This window comes from Penicillium daleae, assembly GCF_028827525.1.
Source record: "Penicillium daleae strain IBT 16125 chromosome Unknown utg000002l_segment0_segment0, whole genome shotgun sequence".
NCBI classification, from domain to species: domain Eukaryota; kingdom Fungi; phylum Ascomycota; class Eurotiomycetes; order Eurotiales; family Aspergillaceae; genus Penicillium; species Penicillium daleae.
In genome coordinates this window covers 7,466,964-7,484,335 of record NW_026623150.1, presented here as the reverse complement: position 1 = coordinate 7,484,335, position 17,372 = coordinate 7,466,964, and the positions used below count along the sequence as shown (strand labels likewise).

The window sequence follows — 17,372 nt, the reverse complement described above, 5'->3', positions numbered from 1 at the left end:
GCATACTATCTTATGCCGTAATTCCTCACTTTAATAGTATATATAGGACAGTATTTCTGCGGAACTCGGCTTATTTTTTAGAGCACTTATGCTGAGGAATCAGCCTTATTGTCAAAGAAAGTGGGGTAGTAAAATACACCCGAAATAGTTTAGTTTCATTTCTGTCGTGTTTTCTTTGTTTATACTGCCTGTGGCAAACCCACCCACATCGCTTGCTGTGACAGTATCAACAGATATTCAAGGTTTTCATTTAGATGTCTTCGTCGTATCATTGCGGATACGATAATCTGATATCCGACGATATGTTCGATACTGCCGAAGCCTAGTGAAGTATGCCCTTGTGGCAGCTGCAGACAAATTTAGCATATCTTCTGACCCATACTATCAGGCTCTCTTAACTTTCCTAAGGCGGAGACTTGCCAAGACGGCGGTTTTACTGGAAATTTCACATATTTATATCCCACTTTCCCCCTTCACATCGAACGCTTGCTTTGTCCTGGGTGATCCTTTCCATCATCCAGCCCGAGATGCTGTTTAACGAACGATCTGCCTTCCATCCAAGGGTAATTGAATGAGATAGGGTACATTTCTTTGGTGTGAAACGGAACTGCATGCATTGCACATCTTCCTCACAGTGTAGCTTGCAATCCTCAAATCCTTCATTAGGAGTAAGCACTTTCTCCTCGCCATTAGAGAAGTTATCCCAGTCATCAATTTTTGTAGCGAGGAGAGGGTATATAAGGCGGTTGAAGATGTCAAAGTGGAGTAGCGGGGCTTGCACATCTGCTATCCATTCCTGCTCGAGATCCCAGATTGATTTAATATCAAGAGCATCGATGTGGTGGAAAGTGACAACAGGATAACACCATAAATCTTTGGTGTATTCCATCGTGCTTGGTGTTTCTCGTTGGATGAGAGGCCACGCCCCAGTGAGTCCAAGGCCGGCCTGTTCTATTACATAACCAAGAATCAGGTCCCCAAATGAGGTTTTATTTGTGAAATATTCATAATCATCATTCTGGGAAGCGATGTGATGTGTGATTCGCTGTATAGCTGGTCGTGATAGCAGCCATCCTGCCCCTCCGTATGCAAAACGTTGGCCCTCCATGGTCACTGGTTGTCCTAAGAAGTAATCTTCCCTCCAGTCTAGCTTTGCCAACCATTTGAGGAGGTTAGACCAAACCAAAAAAGCGTCTGCCTCGATGAACATGAACCACTTTGCGTCCGGTTTAGCCTGCAGAGCTCTTTCCACAACGGGGAGAAATTTCCATTTATCGAGATTCCATGCGTTTCTTTGCACAGCTACATTCTCCGCCATGAATTCGGTCACTCGATCTTGATTCTCGTGCAAATCGCGATAGAACTTGAATTCAGGCGCGGATTTCTGCATCTCTGCACTGACTCCAGACAGCACATCATGGATGCAATGGCCCTCGAATTCTTCCTCCAAGTCGGAGAAAACCACGTAGTGTTGGATACATTGCAGAGTAGTCTGAAAATGCACCGGCAGTCTCTCACGCAACGCAGTTGCTCCTGTCTTGACAATCACCAGGACATCCTCGGCTCCCAGAAGTTGACGGCAACGCTCGGTGGCTAAGGGCAATTCCAAGGTTGTAGAAATGGTGGATGATACCGACGGTATTGTTTTCAGTGATGTCGGATAAGATCCACTGGGGGAGATGATTGCGTTAACGTTGAATAAGATCAGCAAGGTAATAGTAAAGCTTAAAAATCCAGCAAGGATGGACTTGAAAAGCCGAAGACCAGTAAGCCGATTTGTCATGTTTGGAAAGTCGGCTAAGCATAATTCCACAGACTTCCCTGTCTTTTTCAGAAGGATTTGAGTCCGATTAAGAGAATAAACAAAAGACATGATGAACGCATTTGGGCGCCACGCCAGGGGAAGTAGTTCCCCGCAGGTGGGTGGGGCTACGGATGGCTACGGATGGTTGAGGATCGATTACACATAGAAACCTTTGCAAACCAACTTGAATACGAACATAATTTGAGAACGAAAGAGAGCACAATGAAAGAAAGACCTTAGTCATGCCCAGGGTTGATAGCTCGCATTAATGCAAATTAAGAGCATGCCAGAGCCCCACAATCCAAACGCCAGATTCGTATTCCGTATATCGGTCCTCTCTCTTCTCCAGAACGTGGATATTATCATCCGGTCACGAGAAATTAGAAAGGAGACCAAGAAACCGTAGGTGGAAAAATGTGCGAGACCAAAGTGGATGAAATCCTTGGCAAGTGGGAGATTGCGAGCGAGGAAGTCGAAAAAAGGGAAGCAGGGCCTAACTGGATATCAGGGCCAGATGGAGAGGGATTACGGATTTTGCTTCGATATTTAGGGCGGCGTGTGCTGAATCGCATCAAAATCGAGTCGTAATTTTAAAAACATAAAACTTAAAACCAAGCTAGGAAGCCTCGAATCCGAAGTATACGAGCTTTAAAGTTTAGTAGCCTTTCCCCTCCACAATCAGTGCGCCACAAGGAGCAAGCGATACTCGTATCCTGGCGCATTTTTGCTTCAGAAAACAACCGAGCTGATCAAATTTTGACCTAACTTGTTACTGAGCGTGCCAGTCTATCCAATGAAGGAATTAGCTAGCTTTTCTACGTTCGGTTCTAGCAATTTTTCCTGCTTGAATTCGGCCTAAGGCTCATTTTCAGGGCAAGGGAGATTGGTCACGAAACTCGTCGCAGAGCCAATGGCTTAGACGGCAAATCCTAAGGAAGACGGTAATTTAGCTATTTGTCCAGCCAATTGAAGCTTTGTGACGGGAAGCGCCCGAAGACTTGGCCCAAGTTGGTTCGGAAATGACAAGGGGAAACAAGAGGCTAGTCCCAATGCCTCTCGAGGGCCCACCAAGGCTAGGGAACACGAGGTGGTAGACAGGGCGACGCTCAGTCTAGGAACATACCGCGAATATCCTCGGCCTGGTGTGCAGTCCCTTCAAAGGGAATACTCGTCTCAAAAACGCTCAGTAATGCTATAAAAAGAAGACCTGACAGTCAACTGCCTTCTCCCTTCCTGCCGCCTTTAACTTCTTCTCTCCTCGCATTTTGTGTTGGTTCCAACGTCGCTTTCGCCAATATGAAGTTTATTTTTCCTGCTCTCTTAAGCCTGCCACTTGGAGCCCTTGCAGGCACTGCTCAGTGGTGTCAGATAGTTAATTCTGATGTGAAAGTAAATTGTCGGGCAGGGCCGCACCTCAATTCCAAGGTGGTTCGCACCTTAAGCCCGGGTGAAGATTTGTATTTTGCGTGTTACGAGCGGGGAGACTGCTATGAAGATAACTGGTATGATATTTACCCATAGCTTTTTTTGATTGTTAAGGTAAAAGTAATTCTCGAAAACAAGGGCCTAACCAAGACGCAGTACGTGGGACCATCAAATAAACCCGGGGGGTGTGGGTGATTGTTATGTGAACGGCTATTTCACTGATGGCCATTGTACCATGGGTAATAAACACTCTCGCTCTTTCTCTTTCTTTGCACTTGCGTTAGTTATAGCTGAAAGTCGAAGCTAACTATTTTGGAAAAGCGAGGCTCGGCGCGTGTTGAGTTATCAGTTATCTGAGCAGTTCCTCGCGGCCGCTTCATGGTCCGCCACTCCCAGAAAACTGCGACAAAGACGGTCTTTAACACTAGCACCTTGGTGCCTGACATTCTGAGATGAATTGTGTTGGATTGCCTCAGCAGTTCAGCACTCGCGGTCTCGGAACGAACGATGTACTTTCGTGTTGCAAAGATGAGCAACCGACCTATGGAGGGCCTGAGTGCATTTGCACTCCTTTCTGAAGTAAATAGAAACCGTAAATGTCACAAACGCCTTGTTGGAGACGTCACAGATATTCGTCTCAGGATCGTAATGTAATAGATTAGACCCATTATTCAACTAGCCCCCTCCGTCTCGGATGCTTCCTAGTAAGCTAACTATGGGGAGAGCGACCTCTGGGTAGGGTATGTTCTAACGCGTGCGGTAGGAAGCCTACTAATTAAGCACTATTTAAAATAGCTCCATAGCTAGTAGCTTAGTACTAATCGATATAGAAAGAGTACCCCCGAAGCTTAATATCTCTCTACGAACTCCGTTACTACTAAGTAGCCAGCTAAGTAGTAGATCTAGCTAATCTACACTAAAAACGCTTAGAACTATCGTTTAGCTACAAAAGTAATTTTTAATACTAATAGATCTACTACACTAGCAGTCATAAAGCCCTCCGAGCATATTAAAAACTATACTAGATTAGATTATTAAGGGTACTACTATCGCTACTTAACGCTATATTACTCGCGTAGGATAATACGAATCTACGCGTAGCTAATAAGAAGATAGTCAAGAAGCGCAATCGGTTACATAAGTAGATACCCTGCGAAGAGGGCTTAACCATTAAAGAGGGCCTATTTTCGTAGCTAGATTTACTACCAGAAGCGCCTATAGTAGAATCGCATACGTAGGGCGAATTGCCTAATCAGGTAGATAGGCCGGCTACTAAGGCTCCACCTAGGTGTAGTGAGTGTAGGGAGATTAGCCATAGGACTAATATATATAAAAATCGCTATATTTAGTTAAATTAATGGGTGTTGGTTAAGATAATCGATTTTTGATTTTTCATAGTGGCAGGTGGCTAGGGTGGCCGGGAACTACGTTAATTCCCGGCCGTCCTGGCCACCCCAAAACACCATACTAAGTTACCTCTTTAGATGACTGTTAGCTGAATTTGACAACATTGACGTCCGGTATCCATACAAACGTCGTGACCCTTCATAACCTCGTTCTTGTCATTCTCACACCGCGACAAAATGTCTAGTTAGTCAAGCATGGGCAGTGACATCCGCACTTGGTTGTTTCATCGTCAAAATCCCATGAGGGAATGCATTGATGACCCTCAGAGTACCGCCATTGGCGGACAAGACTCTGAACTGCACACCCTACCGTTACTTTGACAAAGTCGGTAGCGCGCTACCATTTCGCTTCGGCTACAGGGATCCTAGGGTCCGCATAATGGATAGTAGAGGGTCCGGATCCGTGAATCAGTGTGTCTCATCAAGATTCAATTCAAGGCCTTAACCTAGATCATAACTGAGTATTCATCAAATCGTCTCAACAAGTTCCTGCTGTAAGTCCGAAGAAAGCTTTTCCACTATCAAGGTTACCATCCATAAGATCTCGACATTTCTCTCGAATAGTTCCTTCTTGCGGTCCTTGCGCATCTGCACCGTCGTTCTTTCAGACTCTGCGGACAAGAACAGTGGCAGGAGCTCAGAGAGGCGGCTAGTATCGCCCTTGGCCTGAAGCAGAGGGATGGTTCTCGACCATCTACAACAGAGCTCTTCCTGAGGTTCAAGTGAATCGTCCCTTGTCATGGAAATGAGATCTTCGATTTCTTCTAAAAGCAACAGCCGATAGTGCGTCGAAGCCGTTCTAGACATAATTCGGTGTTGCTCGTCTTGAATCGAGTGGCTTGGTTCAAAACCCATATGCGCAGCTGGTGAGCCTTGCCCGCCGTTCGAATTACCCTGGGCCCGCCACTGAATATCAATCCCAGGATCTCGTAACTCCGGCTTTAGAGGTTCGTTCGACGCAATAAAGCCCGATGCCCCCCAGGAACGACGCATGTACTCATGGTCGTGCTCACTCCTGCCACCTCTGCGGAATACGTGTCGCCTGATCCAACTCGAGCAAAAGACCAGCCACATGTGGAAAACGTTGCCGATTACCGTAACCAAATTTGTTAAGATCGGAATGGCCAGTAAAGACCATAAGACGAAGAAAACCTTCCCGAAATTGCTTGTGGGGAAATAATCCCCATACCCGATCGTGGTGAGGGATGTGTAGGTGAAATACAGAGCCACAAAATAGGACCAACCGGCTTCCTTCTCGGACCAGTGAAAAACACCCGCACTGACGAGCCACAGAACGAACCATGCGGCTAGAAATAACGCTAGATCGACCCATATCGCCTTTCGATAGAATGCGGATCTAGCACTGCGTACTTTGATGATCTCTTCGCATCTTGGGATACGACTTCTGAAAAAAGGGTATCGAGACTCGACGCCCTCAACTCTTGATATATCATCGGTTGTTTTCTTCGAGTCTGTGTTATGGACCTCTCTTCGAGTTTCTTCGATCTTGCGCTTAAGTTTAAATTCCCTCATCTGATCAGTGAAAGACGCCACAGAGGTGATCAACAGACCCAAGCTAATGATCCCCAAGGTGGCGTAAGGAAATAGCAAGCTGCGCCCTAGGTGAGTCTGGGGGGCAAGATTTCCAAGGCCGATGGTTAGGAGGGTGTAGTCGGTAAAGTAGAGAGAATCCATCAACGACCAGTCTTCAATGTTGCTGTATACTGCGGCCCCGCCGAGAAGCAAAATAGCAAAGAAGTTGACCCGGAGTATAATACTCGTACACTCAATCTTTCTCCTATCTGCCGGACTGAGCGGAAAGCTAATCGCGTAAATGGAGAGCATAGTCGCTACCAGAACGTAGAGACTGGCGGATATGACTCCGGCAAAGAAGTTTTGAGTATATATAAGAGCTTTGTGGGGTTGAGCTTGCTGGTGCTGTCGAACGTCGATGCCGATGAGGCTGAACAGGATAATAGCCGAGGCAAGCCAACCGATCACCGTCACCATAAATCCCTTAGTAGAGTCAATGTGAAGAATCATTGTGACAAGGTAGGCTAGATAAGAAGCGGCAGATAGAGCCAAAGAAGTTGATTTGAGTCCAATATTCCTAAATTACGTTATTCTCTGAGTAAAAACGGAAGAAAGAGGAGTGAGATACTCTTACCAGCTAGGTGTGGGTAACTCGAATATTGACCCATCCGCTGAAACACTCTGTAGCCATCCCTTAACCAGCGCGCAGATATTAAAAATCAGAGCTAAAACAGAGAGGGATCCCTTCCTATTCTTCAGTGACATGTCAAGGTAGGTTGATATTGCATATTTGGCATACCGCAAGGACAGGGAAGCCAGTCAAGGCTCCTCCCCACCAGTGGCTGCTAAGATTAGAAAAACCGAAACAGAGAATTAGGAGATGACTTACCTTGTTCTTGTCCAACTTCTGGTTGTCGAATACCGCGACATCTCCGCGACTAGAAGATTCTGGCAACGTAGGCCTCTAGGAACTCTTTTCTCTCAAATTTATCTCACAGGGAAGCCCTCCTACATGAGCAACGATCCGCGACACGATCACCTACAGTCAAGTCCAGATCCATAAGGTGACCCTTAGCTACATACCGTATTCGGGATAAAGTAGAAAATGATGATCTCAGAAGCCTCCCCTGGGACGTACCCAGGACGTTGGTTGGTCGATCCACTCTATGTCTGTGGAGGGGTTCGGTCTCGATATGGAGCCACGAGGAGACCTGATTGCTAAGGTTGACATTTTGTCTGCAAACTATCATGCGATGAGAATATTACTTGAGACCACTTTCTCGGCAATCCATGGTTCCCACAACGTCAAATTTCGAAGGTTGCCCAGGCGACTGACCAATAGACGTCGCTTCGTAGTCAGGCTGCCAAATCGAACAATTCATTAGATTCTCGCTCCGTATTGTCTAAGAAAGATGGAACAGATACACAATTAACTAAATTGGCCTATGCTGATGCTGCATACGTAGTCAGGTTGAGAATTTCTGAATAAGCGAATATTGTGGTTGGATGCGGCGTCTGGGTGGCAAATGTAGGTTTGAGCTCTACCATGAATTGATCGAGTCCGTAAGCAAAAGACACGGTCGCGCCAGATCTAAATGAGGCCAGAATTCTCAATCTGTATTTGAATTTTATGGGCCACTTAAATCGTTTCGCCTTCGGAAAACAGAAATCATATGCAGTGTGAGGCTGGAAAATATGTGGAATGACTCCCTAAACCCGAATTTCGCTATTAGCAGATCAGCCAGTCGAATGGTTCATTTGATAGCATCAGGACTCAGTCTCCCTGCTGATATTCGCTCTGAATATACCTACGGTACACAAACGGACACTCCGTTCCTAGAGCGGAACCCTGCAACTAACTACCTAGAATAATATTTGTAATTACCAAAGCCTACTAGCCTACTATAACGCAGACGCGGGGGCCATGATTCACGTACTTTGACATCTACGTGAAGCATAGGTGAGGCTTAACCTCAAGTTCAGTGTCATCACCTAAGACATACCCTCTCTGCAAGTATTTTTGAAGATGTATGGAGTATGCGATTGCCGTATAGGCTAATTCTCGGTAGAAATTCGTACATACGACCATAGGGTGTGGAGAACAGGGCTTCCCGTCCGCTCAGCCGTTCTTAAGCCACACGCCGGCCAGTTAGTAGTATGGTGGGTGACCACATGCGAATCCTGGCTGTTGTATGTTTTTATTTTGGTTTATTTTTTCAAGACTCGTTAGAACGAAAGCCCTTCTATTCTCACTCGAATACCCCGAAGGCCCCCTAAAGCAAGGCGGAGTCCCTCGGCTAAACTCTCCCTCTCTCCTACCCTCCTTCCTGCTCCTGCTCTTGTGCCCTATTTTTGCTTTTTCTTGGTAGCCTAAGCTGACCTTCGGAGATGATTACAGACAATAGATTCACTACCATAATGACATACCCTTAAGTTCCTAGACCTAGCTATACTAGCCATGAAACAAGGTGATGAATCGAGAACGGAGAACGATCAACGAGAAACGGGTAGCAATAGACGGGTATTGTTACAGCCAATCAAATGTGAATATGGATGACTAAATTCGAAGTATTCAATGAATGAATCAATTCTAGGAAAGAAGGAAGAAAAACAAAGCTACGGTAGTGTGAGCTAGGCCCTTTTGTATGCGTCATCTTTCTGGCAACATTTTCCCTTCCAAGACGGAAACTTCCGAAGCTATTCACAAAAAGTAAATAACTCAGAACTAGCCAATTGCCTCCTGACCTATCGTAACAGGTAGCAATAAACGGGTTATAAACGTTTAAGTCAAACCGGTCAGTATCAGAAAGTTAGCAAGGACGGCTGGCAACGAACGAGTCATAACCAACGGTTAGCTACGAATATTTACGAAGGGGTTTCTGAACTTCAAGCGCCACAACATCTATTGCACAAAAGTGTACAAGCCAATATCAGCGTTACTAATCCAACCGCTACAGGACCGTAAGGTTTTACCATCTCCCTGAACTTTTGCCGGCTGACACTAAGCATTTGATGGATTATGATGGATTATAGATGAATTAATTATAGGCAAATTGCCGTACGGTGGTCTGCGCTAAGGCACTGGATTTGGGAGAAAGAGAAAACAACATCGAACTTGAAAGTCCTTAACGATGAATAAAATATTTTAAATGTTGACTAACTTTGCTGAGCTGCTCATCTGTCCTGCAAACCTCGAAGCCCTCTTGCGCAGGGGCACATAGCCGGATCGGAAACCCTTCTCGTTTGTGTCCACGGGATCAGACTCGTAGAAGACGAAGTCGAGACCATATTGAAGCAGGCCATTACCTAGCAGATAACCAGCAAGGCCGAAAATTTATTATTTTTAAATTTTATTTTTAAAATTTCATATATTTTATTAATAAAATGTTAAGGGTATAGTTTTATAGGGTGTTAAATAAAATACTGATAGACTTGTAGGTCAAACAGTAAAGCAAGATTAAGCCATTAAACTTTTAAAGTATAAATAAATATCTCCAATGATGATTATTTTGAAGCTGCTCAGTGTTAAACAGTCATGTTAAGACGTAAAATTGTTCAATGTCAGCCAGGAGTACGTACTTCAGGGTATGGTTATTGAGCATTGATGGGTGGTGAGGAGCCGTGTATTCAGGAATCGGGACGTAGCAAGGAGTCGGCCCGGAAGCCGAGTTGTGGGGGAAGGTAGGAAAACTGTGGTTGTCAACTTTACCTGCATCGGAGATGCGGGGGATGGACAGGTCCTTGCATCACCAGATTTCCTTTCCAAGCAACCTTTACCTAGTTGTGCTGTAGCCTGAATAATAGCTAACATAATACCTCGCTTTGACCCCTTCTTGGATGTGAAGGTTAGACACTTTATTGTAGTTTTGGTCTTTCCATCATAATCCCTCTAGATGTGGCGGTATATGCCTTCGAGCGCAGCTCGAACATTTAAACGTGAGACTAAGTTATATGGTCTTATGGCATCGCTACTGTACTGAAGCGGTTCTTTATAGCACAGACACCGCCCTTTTTTTCCGCGCAAGGCTGGTGTTTACCAGTTCAAGTATGCCCTGAAAGGAGGAACGAGTGAAGGGGCTACTACCATGCGCGGCCTGTCCGCGAGACTGTGCTACGCTCTGTGAAAATCGCTCTGGGCAAGCAAAGCCAGCCGTCATTGGCGGATGCGCTACTAATCCGCAGATTTCACGGGCTCTGGCAGTGGAAGGTCTCGTCACGCCTCTTGGCCTCGTTGCGACGGTGGGGTTTATTGGATTGTCGACTTTTGGAGGGTACAGGAGCTTTACGAGCCATTTTGGAATGGGGAAAGATAAAATCCTAGGGGCGGAGATTGTCAACGCCGAGAGAGAGATAGTGGAGACAAATGAAGCAAATATACCTTCCATGATCAGGAGGTCCAAGGCATCAACGTGAACCTCGAGCAATGTTTAAGGCGGAAAATAACTATTCTCGGCAGAGACAGAATCACAGAGTGTCACGTAGCGTGTCACTGAACTCGCCTAGCCATACACCTCGAGGATGACATTTTTCACTACATAATACTCTGCTTGTTGCCAAACCCCCTTACCCAAAGGCTTTTGGGCATGTGTTTATGAAAAGCCGTGCTAGATTACCAATCTAGGCGGTCTGGTGAGTGAGTCCCGAGTGGTGCTAACACATGTATTGGCATACGGCACTGGGCCAATTGGACCGTTAGTTATAGGATCCCCATCGTAGGGTTGGGCTTGATGCAGAACAACGTCTACGTTCCTACACAGTGGACGCAAGCAGAGAGGAAATCTGCAGTGGATAGTTATCGCTATAGAAAGAGAGAGGTTGAAAGAAAGAGAGAGAGAGGATGGGGGGGGAAAGCAGAAGTGGGCATAAAAAGGAAAAAGAGAAGGCCTTAAAGGGCAATTTGAAGAGTCGTTGCGATTTCTTACCAGTTTAGTACTCATAATGGCGGCGGAAATTGTTAATTCCATTTCCCACCTCCTGCCGACCCATCAGGGTCATATCCAGCAGGTGATACGTGGACAGGATAATCGCCAAGCCACGAGACGAGGTATCATAGGTGTGAAATACCTCGTCACCTTCCCGGAAGAACGAACATAGTCCGAAGTAGCCGTTCGTGGGCTTCTAGGTGATAACTTCTCCCTGTCCGTCGACTTCAGCCTACGTTTTGTACATTTTCGCAGAACTATAAAGACGAAATTTCTAGCCTATCCGATTCCTGTAGACGGTGACTTCAGACAAGGGTGCGGTAGCCACGGCGACGAACGAAGTATTCCTGCTCTAGAGGTAGCGGAGATCGGGGATATAGTCTATACAGAATGAGCAACCCACGTAGCCCTGAGTCTTATAGGGTCCTAGCATAAAATAGTAAAGGATTAGCTGTTTGCGCCTATTAAATAGGTCTAACAGGCTCTTCGTTCCGTCAGGTGTGTTCGGAACCTAGCTGAGTCGTCGATGCGCACTATAGGCAACTGACGGCGCGACACGGCGAGCTCCTGTAGCAGGCGGGTTGCCGCTTTCTCCTGCTGAAGAAGGCAAGATCGAGCAGCCTGGTACTCTTCGGGGCTGACTATATTTTTCTAGGAGTGGTGAGGGAAATTCACGAGATATTTGCGAGAGAAGCATACCTGGCTGTCTATTGTTGCAAGTTGTGATACGAAAAAGAGTGCACCTGGCCAAGGCTCAACGCATGTCCAAATCATACGAGTTTTGTGATAATAAAAATACTCTGTCTCACGCGTTTTGAAAGAAAACAGGTCTATTCTTTAGAAAAAAAAGGCGATATATAGGTAGGAGCCAATCAGCAGACAAGGTTTATATCACGTGTAACGACGAAAAAGGAAATTCGCATCAGTGTGACGCGGTCGAGACGCGATGTTGGGAAATTCCTCGTATCCGAAACTCAAATCGCGGCGTTCTCTGTTGGCGTCAGGTGGCACTCATTCGTTGTAGAACTCTCCTTGATCCAATATTCATGATTTCATGATATGTATACGAAGTGGCTGCATCGATCTGGGTCCCTAATTGGGACTCTACTTGAAGTCTAGGCCGCCCGCTCTCCATGATAATGTTGTCGATGACGTACACGTACCATTCTTAATTCTCACTGCTTCCTGTGGGCAGTATAAGAGGGAGTAACTTTAGTATGCTCCTTCATCCCCCTGTCCGAACCTTTTGTCTGGCGCTCAACTTATTCTGGCTCTAACAGCCTACAATGTCTACCGAAACCACCAACGCAGCTAAGGTCCAGCAGGAATGGAAGCCTCCCCAAGAAGGCTCCCCATGTTGGGTGGAGATCCCTGCACGGGACACCGAAGGACTAAAGGTTGGTTCGCGGTCATACGGCGACTCTGATGATTTTTGTCTGTTGTGGTAGCAAGGTACTGGATCCTACTGACTATTTTCTCTGGGAAGGCATTTTATGGTGCCATCTTTCCGTCCTGGGAATGGAGACCAGCTCAATCGGCTCCAGGCCAAAGCAAAGTGCAGCAATATAGTTTCGCTGAACCGAAGGGTAAGCCAACAGTGATGCACAGCCCATCAAAATCACTGAATGGGGTTTTCGTCTAGGATTCGCGGGAGGGATAGTCCAGATGCCGGAGGGTTGCGCTCCCACAGAGCAGATTATGGGCAGTGGGATGACCGTGTACTACTCGGTCGATTCCCTTGACATGGTCAGTCCTGGTGCCCAAATACTCCAGGAAATGCGTACATTTTCCAGAAGATTGGCAGGCTGATTATATCAGATGGAGAAGAGAATTCACGAACGTGGTGGTAGTACCTGTCTCGGCAAGACAACTGAGAGTTCTCATGGGTGGTTTATGAACTTCCGTGATCCTGAAGGGAACCGATTTGGTTGCTACGAGTTTCGTAGTAGCTAGAGAGTCTTGGAGAGGTATTTTGCAGCCTGCTTTTCTAGCTAAGTGGTCGTTGGGTACTATTCCTAAGTATCTTCGGGGATGTCAAGGGTGGGGGGCGGACACGGCCAAATGAATACTTGGCGAAGAAGGGACTACCAGCTCAAAGTAGGTCAGATTGTCTATATCAGAGATTTCGGTCGGGATTTTTTGGTATTTTCATCCGCTTCGATAACAGATATCAAAAACAATTGTAATATAGACACGTAGAATGGTCTTAACCCTCGAGGGTTAGGCTGAGACAATTAGTTTTTGAAGGGCCACTATCTCCTTCCGGCCCACTTCTTGTCACGTAAGGTCACGTGCGGCCACTGTCAGGCCGCCTATTTGTATATAGTCTCTCTTTTCACCATACTTAGAAGGGCATGCCCCATCTACCCTTTGGATCACACTACTTTATAATTAACGGCTATAATCGGATAATATAAATAAAGGCGTATGACGAAATCCTCTACTCTATAACACTAGGCACCCTACATAATATCTGCCATACTACCTTTAAGTACGGTCACTATTCTATCACTTTCCGTCTCCTTTCCGGTATGTTTTAAGTGTACTCTACATATTGTATATACTTTATTAACCGAAAGATATAGGAGTAGCGTAGCATTGTATTTTCTTCTTTATCATCATCGCTTTTCATTCATTGCGCATAATAGCTTCGGGGCCAGGCCCAGCTTCAGGGCGCTAACTTCCCAGAAAATCTGGAAGGGTAATAAGAAGGCACGCGCACAAGTAATTATGACTTCGGGCGGAGTATGATCCTCGTCGGAGTTGTCTCAAGTTCCTAATAACGGGCTACTATCTCGAGGTAACGCCTACCAGGGCCAGTGGATAGGCCTATTATGTGTTGGGGAAATAATTTGAATAAAGAGATAACAGTCGTGCCTACCAAACTGATGCAACTCTAGTTCTACGGGTATGACAGCCGGACCCAACGGCAAAAGTAGCCAGATATAGTAAATCGCAGGTCCCTATTTTACATGCGAGAAACATTCTGAAAGCCACGAAACAACACGAAGAAAAAGAAATAGCCTAGACAATTGATCCCATTCGCCGCAATCACAAACCACAAACGACCATAGAAAAGGCAAGAAGATCCCATAGAAGGAAGAAAAAAAAAACAATCGTACGTTCAGTCCACAAATCAGTCTCCGCCAAGCGTAGACTCCAGCCAGGCAAGGTCCATATCCGGAGGGGCCTCAAACTCCTCATCCTCCATGTAACAAAGTTTCAGAAGAATCTTCAGATTAGTCTTAAACTTTGCATCATCATCCGGGTCAGTGTAGCGACCGCGCTTATTGTTGGGCAGAAGGAAGAGCAACTTGTCCCCCACTTTGGTCTTGACATGGATGGGGTCGAAGCTGGTTTTCTTCCGGGTGAACCAGTCTCGCTTCTCGGCATAGGTCGGTAGGGTGATGGGATTGTCGAGGTTATTGAGTTTGCTGCCATCTAGGAGGACGGCGAAGTTGGTGCTCTCATTTTCCTGTAGTCCAGTAAATGATATCACCGTTAGAACTGATTTCATCTGATACGGATCTGTTTCTCCCCTTCTCTGGTGGGAGGAATATCTTACCGCTGGGGTCATGGCCTGGGCGAGAGTCTTTTCACCCGAGCAGATGGGGCAGTAGGGGTTCTCAAATTGGAGAGCCCGGACTTCCAACTCGCGGTGGAAGCAGTCGATTTTCACCCAGTCTTTGTATTCGCAGAGGGTGAGGGTCAGGCCTTGTGGAGTGCCACCTGCCTCGGCATGCTTGGCTATCTGGAGATAAAAGGTCTCGAGGCACGGGTAGCCATCGGTCGCCAGATGGGTATGCTTGGGCTCAGCCAAGCATCCCTCTGGGATCACTGCGAAGACCTCCAGGAAGCACATGATGGTGGTTATGTGGTAGAGATGAAAGGAGGAAGGATAGTGATGATGATGGTGATGTTTTTGTGATAGTGATGGAGGAAGAAAGAGGATGGGGATTGCAAGGAGGGGAAGAAAAAGACAAGCGTGGTAAGAGGTTCACAGTCACGAATAACACTCTTGGAAGGCAACTACTAATCATGAACCCTTCAAAACACATCAGTTCTGTGCCCTTTGAATCCTAATTAGCCAACCACCCTCACAACATACAATCTCATAGTACTGTCATTTTTCGTGGATTTCATTTGATGCTGCAGATATCAATGTATCTCTTAAAACAATATACATATGTTACTAATAATTAAGTCTCTAAAAGCTCTTTAATCAACTGAACATGCATCCCATTGAGGTATAGTCTTCGTTGTGAAGAAATGGTAAAAAGGCAGGTATACCAGTATAGTTCGGCGCGGAAGAACCATTCCCCGCGGTATACAGATTGTCCCGGGATTTTCCCGAGTTGCCCTTCGATCACCGCCGAGAAGTGATTATGTAAATAGTACATCTCCTGGTCAGAAAGATTCAATGAGTTAAATGCATTTGTCCTCCGGAATAGTCTTAGTAGTATGTATATACGGGTATTATCGTTGAAATCTAGGACCCACGCCATGGTATGAATACTGTCCTTCTCCCGCTTTGAACTCCTTCTCGTCAAACTCCGAGCTCTTAGCCTCTAGCATTTCTTATATCGGAGTGACCGGAGTTTTCTTTTTCTCCTATACTAAACTAGTGTAGACTCCAGGGAAGTCCCCTATCTAGCATTGTTACTATCCTTTGTCCGTTGGCTTGGCTTCTTTCAAACACGACACGGATATGTCCTCCATGAAATGCAATCTCCTTACATCATTCATTATAGTGAGTCACCACTTTTCCTCGTCTACAACTTTGTTTCATGCTCGTTTACTGACAATACTCACTATATATAGACAAAGAAACAGAACCCATAACTAGAATACTATACTGCTCCGTCGGAGCGGTCCCCCTCTTGCCGCACTTTTCTGTGGACCTGGAAAGTGGTCAACACAGACACCGTCGTTGGATTTAGAACCTTTTGGACCATCCAGTTATAAGAAGTCTCATGGGCAGAGAGATCCAATCGCGATTTTACCGCTGAACTCAGGACACGCGGGCGCTGTCTCATGCGATGCTGCCTCCCGATTTTCAAACACATTTGACAGGAGCTCTTTGAGGAATTGAGACTGCTACAAGCACAATAAGCAAAGGTACAGCACTCTGGGTAGTCTTAATTTTCTTTACCTTGCTGTGAAATTATTGCTGAATCGATCCACCCTTTCCCCAACAGCTTTCCCCTCGACGCCTGACTACCTGGCAGAGTCATCAAATCGAATTCGTTTAACGAACGCTCAGTTATAAAACGATTCGACTGCTGGAGTGATGCCATGAACATCATGGAGAGTGATGTGGATCACCAATGTGAGACGTTCAGACGAACTGGCTCCTTGGGTGAAGAAGATCCTCAAGGCCCATAATCCCAACCACTCGCTCGTCCGTGGTGGAACTCTCAGCACCGTAAGTAAACATTTCCCTGGTCAAGTTGACTTTTCGTTGACGAAAGCTCCCAGAAAGCGTAGTGGACACCCCCTCTCGCCTGTTGCCAAGCGCAAGCGCACTGGTCTGGCAAAATCGCCCACTCCCACTCCCGCCCCCGTTTCCCACCCTCCGGCCAAGAAGAGCACCGTTGTGACCCCCTTTGAGACTGGCTGAACTACCTGATACTTCAGCGCTACTAGCACTGGAAATTTTGCATGTCGAGGGTGTAGAAGCCTACAACGAGTCCAGAATTCTTCGAGAGTACTTCTAAAGATCTTGAAGACCTCGAACTGAAGCTTGAGGAGTCTGAAACTCTCCAAAGAAGCCATCAACTGCGGCTCAATAGGCTTGAGCACGCTGTGACCCTCCCATAATAGCGCAGCTATGATATATTATTTCTGGGGCCTTATTACAGCTCCTTATCTGTCTTTTGAAACGATGGCGTTGAGCTTATATGGACACGGCCAGAGTTTGTGGCCTGGCGCAGGCAGACAGGATATCCAAGAATTCGCCAACATGTGTCCGAGAGAAGGATTGATAGCTATTCAAGTCGAAAAATGGAGACATGCCTTCAGAGTAGGATTTGAGAATGCCAGCAAGCATATCGAACTCACCCTAAACCCATGTCCGAGCAAAGCTTCAATGACCTTTGAATATGGAATGTCAGCGCTTGAGTAAGTTTGGCCCGTCCATTAGATTTGACACACGGTCTGAGTACTAATGAATCATGCCTTGAAGGACCTTTGAATCCTGCCTAGACATCTTACCCGGATGGGGTAAGCCCTTCCTTGACGAAAATGCCATGGAAGGGTATATCTGGGCCGCGTGCGGGCGAT

General features: G+C 46.2%; 4 protein-coding genes across 4 annotated transcripts; 1 reads left to right on the top strand and 3 right to left on the bottom strand.

The window, feature by feature from the left end:
• Positions 1-445: 445 nt before the first annotated feature.
• Positions 446-1,783, bottom strand: N7458_003553 (glycosyltransferase family 31 protein; the record flags this gene model as incomplete). The annotated part of the gene is made up of 1 exon (XM_056906936.1): positions 446-1,783. The coding sequence occupies one exon, from the start codon at positions 1,781-1,783 to the stop codon at positions 446-448; it is 1,338 nt and encodes a 445-aa protein (XP_056771043.1).
• Positions 1,784-5,103: 3,320 nt separating this feature from the next.
• Positions 5,104-6,678, bottom strand: N7458_003552 (potassium channel family protein; the record flags this gene model as incomplete). Its single annotated transcript, XM_056906935.1, has 1 exon — positions 5,104-6,678. One exon carries the CDS (start codon positions 6,676-6,678, stop codon positions 5,104-5,106), a length of 1,575 nt encoding a protein of 524 aa, XP_056771042.1.
• A 7,548-nt stretch (positions 6,679-14,226) lies between these two features.
• On the bottom strand, positions 14,227-14,952 carry N7458_003551 (uncharacterized protein; the record flags this gene model as incomplete). The annotated part of the gene is made up of 2 exons (XM_056906934.1): positions 14,227-14,565; positions 14,656-14,952. The coding sequence occupies 2 exons, from the start codon at positions 14,950-14,952 to the stop codon at positions 14,227-14,229; spliced, it is 636 nt and encodes a 211-aa protein (XP_056771041.1).
• Positions 14,953-16,394: 1,442 nt separating this feature from the next.
• N7458_003550 (uncharacterized protein) lies at positions 16,395-16,710 on the top strand (the record flags this gene model as incomplete). The annotated part of the gene is given in 3 exon segments (XM_056906933.1): positions 16,395-16,419; positions 16,433-16,515; positions 16,573-16,710. The coding sequence occupies 3 exon segments, from the start codon at positions 16,395-16,397 to the stop codon at positions 16,708-16,710; spliced, it is 246 nt and encodes an 81-aa protein (XP_056771040.1).
• Positions 16,711-17,372: the final 662 nt, after the last annotated feature.